Below are 9,573 nucleotides of genomic sequence, written 5' to 3' on the forward strand. Positions count from 1 at the left end.
TGGTCGTTCGTTATTGTTTTCCAAAGATACGCGTATATTTAGCTGTATATTATTACTCGTATTTTTTTCCAGTGATGACTGGATACGTGTGTGGATCTGCACTGTTTTTGTACAACTGGACAAGTCATGTGCTTGAGCTGGTTACGTGCCGTTCTATTTTGGCGCCGACGTGACTATATGTATGGATCCCGTAATTAAAAGACGATTGACGCTCTACTTTGGCAGAGATCTTTTTTTTGGAAATCAAATTAAGTTAAAAGCTGGCGATAGTTTTCGTCCAAATAATTAAAGGTCGGCATCGATCGGCCGGATTTGCACCAAAGTACAGGCAAGAATGAATGAATGAATGGTCGATCTGTACGTTCTCACCAAAATCAATTAGTAGTAGCTCATTCATTCCCTTCCTAATTCTGAGCCCGCATCTCTGCCTCTGCCTGCACGCTATAACTTACTCCCTTATTATTTTCCTATATATATATATATACAGCTAGCCAGCCAAAAAACGCCTAATATCTCAGGTAGCACATTAAAGTACGTACGTTGACTCTGAGCTTAGTGCATGCAGATGCAGCGCATGAGCGTGGTACGTAACGCGCCAAGCGCATGCAGTTTCCTTCCTCCCCGAATTGCCCTCCCCTAACCACGGCTTTCGATTCCTGATCTTTACCAAGTCCAGAGACCAGAGCGCGTAATTTGTTTTGATTTGACATAAGTTTCCTTACACCCCAAGATTCGTGCAGAGATCAAATTAAGCCTCAACGATGCCTGCTGATTTGGCGCCACAACATATACTATACTAACTTAAACGATATACATACAGTATATGGCCAGCCTTGAGTTCTGCAAATTAGTCAACCGATCGATGGAATACGTCGGGAACGGAAAAGCCAGCAATTTCGGTGCAGAAAGGTAATATGACACGTCGAATTCGTGGTCTCCACTCCAAATTTAGGGAGAGATTGAAACGGAAGCCATAAATAAAAGGAAAATCCCTCCTGAAAAGGAGAAGGATTAACTATCGAGGGCCGGTCAATCTAATCTTCAGTTGCTTTCTCACTCAGGCCAGGGCCAGGGGCGGGGGACGTGGACGCCAACCAAAACCCGGTCACGCACCATAAATACCCGGCTGCCTGCCATCTACGGACCTCGTTTCTTTGCCACCCTCGCCGATCGATGACCGCACCTCCCACCACATCTGACTAACTCCGGCCGGGGACGCATCGCCTTGGCTTGGCTGTATATATAGGAGCGGACGACGCGCGCGCCCCATCAATCGCCATGGCCTCCGTGGACCTGCAACGCCTGCGCCACATGTTACTCACCACCGGCGCCGGCGGCGGTCACCACCAGCTCGCCTCCGCCGCTTCTATGCCGGCCAGTGGGCCTTGTTATGCCGCTGCGGTGCCGAGCCAGCGGGGGCACCAGCCGTACGCGGACCTCTTCGCGCTGCCGCTGCCGCCGCCGCCCACGACGACGGCGGCCGCGGAGCAGTATTCGGAGTTCTTGGCGATGGCTGCGGCTGATCTGGCGAAGAAGGGCGTCAGCCCCGACTGTGCTCAGGAAATGATCACCAAGAAGCGGAGGCGCGACGAGCAGTCGTCGATGCTTGGCGCGGCCGACGTTCTTGCGGCCCACGCGCAGCAGCAGATCACCGACGTCGACAGCGTCCTGCTCAAACATGTAAGTCCCATGATCAAATCGCCGCCACCGATCGATGCTTTGCGTTTCAGGCTTTAACCGTGGTCGATGATGCAGGCGAGAAAGATGTGGACTACTTTGGCGGAGCAGACGCAGAGCCAGACGAGGCTTATCGTCTCGGCCGTGGAGGCCAGGGCGGCGAAGCGGCTCAAGGCCAAGGACGAGGAGATTGAGCGGATCAGGAGCATGAACTGGGCGCTCGAGGAGCGCCTTCGGAACCTCTTCATGGAGGCTCAGATGTGGCGCGACGTCGCGCAATCCCACGAGGCCACGGCCAACGTGCTCCGCGGCGACCTTCAGCGGGCGCTCGACGTCCAGGCGGTCCATGGCGGTGGAAGCGGCCACGGTCAGGAAGACGACGCCGAGTCCTGCTGCTGGGGGGAGAACCAGGTACCCGTCTGCCCGGAGGAGGAGGTGGGCACGCCGGTAGTGGAGGAGCGTCACGCGACAGGAGCAGGAAGGTGCAAGGGGTGCCGCGAGGGCGCGGCCGTTGTGCTGCTGCTGCCGTGCCGGCACCTCTGCGTGTGCGCGCCGTGCGCGGCCGTGGCGCAGGCGTGCCCGGTGTGCGGAAGCGCCAAGAATGGCAGCGTCTGCGTCAACTTTTCGTGATGCGGGAGGAATAGTTTTAGAGTCGACGTTTTGTTTCCTTCTGAAACTTTACTAGCAGAGTCGACTTTAGTTTTGTTTCCTTCACCTTTTTTGTTGTTGTTGACGGGGCTGATAGGGCAATGGTTGGATGACATAGATATCAGAGGAGGATTTTCCCTTCTTGATGTCAAGAAAAAAGGGGGTTCCCTTCTTTTGTTCAATTTAGCTTTTTGCTCGAGCTGTTGCATCAATTGTTCAACAAGAACAAAAAAAATCGTAGTATTGCAGATATATGCTTCAAATTAAATACATAGGTTAGAAAATTGTGTTAAAAATAAGGTTAAAAAATTGTGTCCAAAGGTTTTGCGGCAACTTAGATGAGCGCGGTGGAAGATGGTGGAGACAGTGTAAACATACACATGAAGACATTAGAGACAATGAGATGACATCAACGACAATGGTGGGGTGGGAGGGAGGGGGCGAGAAATGAGGTCAGGAAGTGTGCCGCCTAGCGATGCATCTAAGAATTGATGGATGGCTAGGCTTAGGCTTTAGAGATCTACATAACAGGAAGCGGGTTGAAGATAGGAACCGATACAGATCCAACGGTCTAAAGATTGACTTGAATTTAAGGAAAACTTTCTTCGCTGACAAAAGGTTGGCCGGCTAAATTCGTAAAAACGATTATATAGAAGGTCATTATTTAATTGATTTAGATCCAACTATCCAAAGATTGATTTAAATTTATAGAAAATATGCTCAACTGGCAAAAGGTTGGTTGTCAAAATTCATTCGAACGGCTATATAGAAGGTCATTATTTAATTGATTCGGATCCAGCCGTCCAAAATTGATTTGAATTTATAGAAAATTTACTCGGCTGGCAAAAGGTTGGTTTCCTAAATTCATACAACCAAATATATAGAAGAACATTATTTAATTTCATTATGTGGTGGTGAAGAAGGTGTTTGCTCCTAGCGGTGCATGTGGCGAAAAACTCGCTAGGTTTAAAATTTATAGATCTAGCGAAAGAAAGATAGGAACCAAATTCAGATGTAATGCTCCAACATATTGATTGTAATTCACATAAATATAACACACAAATTCTAAATCCTCATTGTAAAGAAACAATATGAAATAATAATAATGATATCGTGTTACAGATAGTGATGAGTACATGTACATACACCCTCCGGGGGGTGAATCGCCCAGATGCAATGGTTCTAAGCGACACACATGAAGAGATGTGTCCGTTGCCATAGAGATGGGGAAGGGATGCATCTCTCCGAAGATAATAACACATGGGTAAATTTTCGTTTAATTAACATGCACTTCCTAACACCCCCGTAATACATACTTGTCCATGTATTTTCATCATTTTTAAAAAATGTTGCTCCAAAAACCCTATTGAAAAATATGAGAAGACATACATCTGGAAAACTCTTTCTAATCCTTCTGGAAAATTAAGGAGAAACTGACATATCATAATTCTTGTATTACTATTGCCTCATTAAAAACTTTCCATGAGAAATGAGAAATCATAAAGAAAAATAGTGCAATATTAATGATCCAAAGATCATGAACAAATTATAATTCTAGGATCACTCCCCCAAGACTTTTGCAAGTTCCAAAGTCGTCTCATATCAATTCCATTAATATATTTCTTAAATAAAGAACTTAGTAAGCACTTTGTAAACAAATCTGCGAGATGGTCACATGATTTTGTTTGCAAAAATATTTATCTCCCCATTTTTCTGCAACTCATGGGGCTAAAATAGTTTTGGAGCAATGTGCTTTTATTACTCTTTATATAACATGTTTCTATTTTGTAATACATGTAGCATTACCTTCATGGATAATGGTGGGTGATTCCAGTTAACCAATTTCACTTGAACTTTCAACAAAATTCATCATTCTACAATACCATACATAATCATGCGACTTCATACAAAGCAATGATTTCATAATGATTCGTGGACGTTGCCATCAAAGTTTATTTTGTCGACTTCCAAGATAAGGTTGTACCTCTATTCAAGAAGACTTAACTAGTCTGTGATCTGTCATTATGTGGATCAGATAGATATCTAGCATCACAATATCATACCATGGTATTGCCTTGTTTTTTCTGATATAACAAACCAAGATCTTTGGATCCTTGAAGACATCTGAAAATATTCTCTTGAGGAAAAAAGTTCACAAATTTGCAAAATTATTTAAGTATTTAAGGTTAATGTATTTGATATAAAAAAGTTCACGGTTTTGGACAAAGTTCAGAAAATTTTAAAAAGTCCAAGAAAAATGAGAATGAAATTGAAAGATGAAAAAGGTAATAAGAAAAATAAAATAATAAAACCAAAAAATGAAAAAGAAAAAAGAGTAAAAAGTCGTGAAAAAATGAGGAAAAAACATCTAAAAAGCCTGCACCGGAAAACAGAAAGATTGCCATCATTTTTTTAATACATAGAAAGATTGCCCCCTGAAAAAACCGGCGGAACCTACAAAAACGACAAAAAACTTACATGAGCCGGCCCGTTTTGTACCAAGTGCTGTAGATGGGGCGTGCGCCAGTTAACAAAATGTTCTATAAATGGCGCTTAAGGTCCCAAATAGGAATTGGGCATTTGGCAGTTCGCTAGGGTGGTGTGTCATCTAGAGATTCGTTCGCTCTGGCCTATAGGCTCAGCGAACTTTGTCTTTTGGGAAAAAACATGTCATAAAAAAAGACCCGAATTTCCATGATACGAATTCCATGCTACCTTATAAAACTTTAATTTCTCTAATTTATAAATTTTACAATCAGTATGATATGAAAGAAAAGAAGGGTCATGTGATCTAGAAAATAAAATAAAAGTGCCATGCTAAACATAAAAAATAGCCATCTTCTACATAAAAAAATTATCTAGATAAGCCCCAATTAGATTCTAGTATATTTTTATTTAAAAAACATAAAAAAATCACACCCAACAATTTTCATGGTCAAAAAGGAAAATGTTGACATGCCATATAAAATAAAAATGGCATCATATTAAAAATAAGAATGTCATGTTATTGACTATCAAAATGTCATGCTCGTAATAATAAAACTATCATCCTCTAATTAAAAAATGTCATGTTATTAATTATTAAAATTACATGCTCTTCATTAATAAAACTACCATCCTATAATTAATTAAAATGTCATGTTATTAATTATTAAAATGTCATGCTCTTAGTTAATAAAAATACCGTCCTCTTATTAATAAAATGTCATGTTATTAATTATTAAAATGTCATGCACTAGATAATTAAAATGCCATGTGATAATGTCGTGTTTGGGAGGACCAAAAAGAGTCATGGTTTTAAAATAAAACGAAATTGCCATGCTACCTATTATTAAATGCACATGGCAAGTTTAGAAAAAAAATCCCTTGAAAATTTAGGGATTTTGTTCTTTCAAAAATGAAAAAAATCAAGATTTTTAGAAAAAAATCAAATGAAAAACAAGTTTAAAAGAACCTTCACTGCATTGTTCACAAGACAACTACGGTTATATAATTCAAAAAAAAGGCAGCTTTGGTTGAAGTGTTGAGGACCCTGTCATTGCTTAAGAGGTTGTGGGTTCGGTCCCCACCCTCCGAGCGACGGATCCTATTCCCAGCATAAAGTGGGGGATAGAGATGAAACATCCACCCCTGGTGGGCGACATGCAAGCGCCCTTGTGGTATATGGGCCGGCACATTCAGGTTTTGCCTACACACCAGTTGTGGCTAGAACCTTCCTAGGATTGGTTTTTTCTTTCTTCTTCTATTTTTCCTTTTCCTTTTCTCTTTTTTCCTTTTCCTTCTTTTTATTTTACTGTTTTTATTTGAAAATTCTGAAACTTTTTTGAAGTTCAGGAACAATTTTTGAAATTGGAGAAGGATTTTTGAATTTTGAGAATATTTTAAATTTGTGAACCTTTTTGGAAATCAAGATTATTTGTAAAAAGTTCCTTTATTTAATAAGAAAGCAATTTGAAATTCATGAATTTTTTGGATTGCCGAATACTTTTGAAATTTTGGGAACAATTACTGAAATCCATGAACATTTTTTAATTCAGGAATAATTCTCGATTTATGAATTTTTTTTAAATCAGGACACATTTTTGTCAAATTCATTACTAATTAAAAATGCGATAAATTTTTTAAAATTCGTAGCATTTTCAAATTTGAAATTATTTTTAACATCAGAACAATTTTTTTGAAGTTCATGAAATTTTAAAAATCCATGAATGTTTTGATATTTGTGAAGTTTTATTAACTTTGAAACATTTTTTTAATTCAAAACTTTTTCTGAAATCCCCAACAATTTTAGAAGCAAAAAACAAACAAACAAAATTGAAAAAGAAAAAGAAACAGAAACAATGGAGCATCGCCGCGCATATGCGCCGGCTCAAAACTAGCGTGGGGAAGAAGGACAACGTGTTTCTTCTCTATTCTCCACGTATGTCCTGGAATATGAGGTCCTCGTCCGCGCCTCTCTGGTAGAAAGTTTTGTGGGGAACAATAGAAATAGGGGTGTTCGCCGCGGAGTTGGTCACAACAGAAACTAACTGGGACCTGACGTGGCATCAACCTCGTGCCGTGATTCAGGACGCTAGGGAGTGCCCAATATTTGACGTTCGCCAAATAGCGTTTCGGTATTTTTTTACTCATCTCATGTTGCCAAATTTGAACTAAAGTAGGTCATTCTAGTGCCGAGTAATGTCTGCCCTGCACGGCCTTCTATTACTCTATGTTTAAGCCAATATCACGGTTATGTAAATATTGATCTGCTATCAGTCAGAGTTTGGCTGGAGACATAGCCTAGGAAATACTTGTTAGGATGATCTCTCTCCCGTTCGAACCCAACGAATCGAACGGGTCCCTGACTCACGTCCTGATCGGGGGCGCCCAACCAAACTATGGTTGGTGGGCCCCTGTAACCCGCGCTATATACATAGAGGTGGGCCGGAGCACGCGATGCGAGGTTCATCGCTGCCACAAACCCCTTCAATACTCCCTACCGATCTATGGTTAGCGCGGTGCTCACGGGAAGCACACCACCGCTGCCATTTTCCTGTCATCGTCATTGTGACCATCTCACCATGATGGCCTCTGGCCCGAGTTCATCAACCGCTGGAGAAGGTAGGTTTACCGGATATGATCTAGGCTAGCGATCCACAAGTCTATCAATGGTATCAGACATGCTAGGATCTAGATTATTTTCGGTATAAAGGAAAAACAGAGAAAGAAAAGAACCCAAGAACCCTAAACCCAACTATTGGGGATATTACTACTGGACGTAAACCGGGCAGGAGTAGCCGGATTAGCTTTATAAAGATTAGAAGCCCATGAAGACATAAGAATGATGGCGCTTTATGAAGGCCCAAGGCCCAAAGGCGAGTTAAGGCATGTAGATGTAAAACCGACCTTATTATGTAATTTGCATTGTAAGTTAGGGAGTATAGAAACCGAACCGGACATGTTTACGATCCGGCTTCGAGACTCCGTAAACCGGCGGGCGTCAACCTGTGTATATAAAGGGACGACCCGGCCACGGTTTGAGGACAAGAGACAACAACTCAAGAGCCAGACAAAGCGGATTCGCTCCCTAGTCTTCGAAACCCTAGCAATACCAATCACAACTAGACGTAGGCTTTTACCTTCATCGAAGGGGCCGAACTAGTATAAACTCCCCGTATCCCCTTGTCCGGTTTAACCCCTTTAAGCTAACCCGTTGCGATGGCTCCACGACTAAGTCCTTTCATGAGGACATCTGCCGTGACAAACCCACGACAGTTGGCGCCCACCGTGGGGCTATCGCACGATGGTTTCAAGTTTTTAAAGGGAAGCTTTGATGGACTCAAGGGATATGCTGTGGGCCGGATGACGAAGAGTCATCGCGGCAAGCTCTACATCGACAACGCAGGATGGGGCCCCGAGGTCGATTCAATCGAATACGGGTACCGGGTCCCCTTTGGTGGAATTCACGCCTTCATCGGCAAGATTGGCAAACCGGGCCCTGAGCCGGACACCTGCACCGACATCATCGAGACGGCTCAGCGTGCAAGCCCTTCCCCGGTTCAGCCCGTGGCAAAGCATGTTTTCGTAGGCATCATCCATGGAGCAAAATATGAGGACAGACCGGCATCCGATGGAGAAACCGTTATCTGTTCCGACGACGAGTCTTCCGGAGAGACCGAATCGCTCTATCAGTTGCAGGATGGCTGGATTAGTGGAGGTTCCGAGGGCAACAGTATTCCGGATTCTCCTAATGTGCCAAACCGGGCCGCTATCTTCATGGCCGGTACACAGTCAGCGCCTCACTCATCAGCCGCCATAGCAATACTCCCCGGTTCAACAACGGCCACGCTAGCGGGGACAGGAAGCTCTGCGCCGCCTCCGGCTCAAGTCCTGGCTGACTTGTTCGACACTTTGGCAACATTGATGGCCGCAGAGGTGGATGCAGCAGCCCGGGATCAGCACAACGCGGAGATTGCAAAGGTGAAAGATCAGATAGCTCAGGCTAAAGCGGACCTAGCGGCAGAGAACGCTAGGATGGCTACAGAACGGGCCGAGTTGGAAACTCAGGCCTACCGGATTAGGCTGGATCAGAACGCTTCCGAAGAAGCCACGAGAAGAAGATACCGATCGCATCTCCCGTCGGGTTATGAGCCACGAAATCTCTTCAATACGCCAGGAGCAGGAACTAGTAACCAGCCAATATTAAACCGGACGGAGGCGCCAGGAACAGGAGCGCCGGTTCAGCCGCGCACGATGGACACGCTTCGACAGAACAACATTGTGCCACAGTATGTTCCAACACCTCCCGGGCATTACTCCAACCCGTTGGACAACATTGTGGCCGCCGCTTCACGATTGGCAGCCCTCCCGACCGACGGCGAATCACCAGTTGCAATTGAGGCACGACGGGCCAAAGATCTCCTTCAAACAGCTCTAAACCAGCAACAGGCATATTCGCACAGTCGTGAGAGGATTCATTCCACCCCCCGTCCAAGCCGGAGCTACAGCCGGCACGTTGAGGATGAACCGGCCGTATCAAGTAGCGCACGTCAGCATAATCCACCGCAAGCGCACAACCCGACAGGGGAAGGTGCTAATGCGCAGAATGTGGTAGACCATGGTCGCGCGCGTCGAGAGGCCGAGTTAGCAGCTCTGCACGGAGCCCGTCAACTTACTCCGGTTCACCCTACCGCTTCAGTAGAGCCAGGTGTGGTATTCAGTTCCTTAGGGGTGCCGTGTCTTACCCCCGCTTTGCGTAATGTGAGG

At 44.2% G+C, this 9,573-nt stretch overlaps 1 protein-coding gene across 1 annotated transcript; it reads left to right on the top strand.

The window, feature by feature from the left end:
* Positions 1-1,138: 1,138 nt before the first annotated feature.
* On the top strand, positions 1,139-2,507 carry LOC125520772 (E3 ubiquitin-protein ligase BOI-like). The gene is made up of 2 exons (XM_048685787.1): positions 1,139-1,680; positions 1,756-2,507. The coding sequence occupies exons 1-2, from the start codon at positions 1,279-1,281 to the stop codon at positions 2,305-2,307; spliced, it is 954 nt and encodes a 317-aa protein (XP_048541744.1). The 5' UTR covers positions 1,139-1,278; the 3' UTR covers positions 2,308-2,507.
* Positions 2,508-9,573: the final 7,066 nt, after the last annotated feature.

Source organism: Triticum urartu, chromosome 7 (genome assembly GCF_003073215.2).
Source record: "Triticum urartu cultivar G1812 chromosome 7, Tu2.1, whole genome shotgun sequence".
Classification (NCBI taxonomy): Eukaryota; Viridiplantae; Streptophyta; class Magnoliopsida; order Poales; family Poaceae; genus Triticum; species Triticum urartu.

Coding starts and splice junctions, on each gene's coding strand:
- LOC125520772 (XM_048685787.1), top strand. CDS start 1,279: ATGGCCTCCGTGGACCTGCAACGCCTGCGCCACATGTTACTCACCACC. Junction 1,681..1,755: donor ACAGCGTCCTGCTCAAACAT/GTAAGTCCCATG, acceptor TCGATGATGCAG/GCGAGAAAGATGTGGACTAC.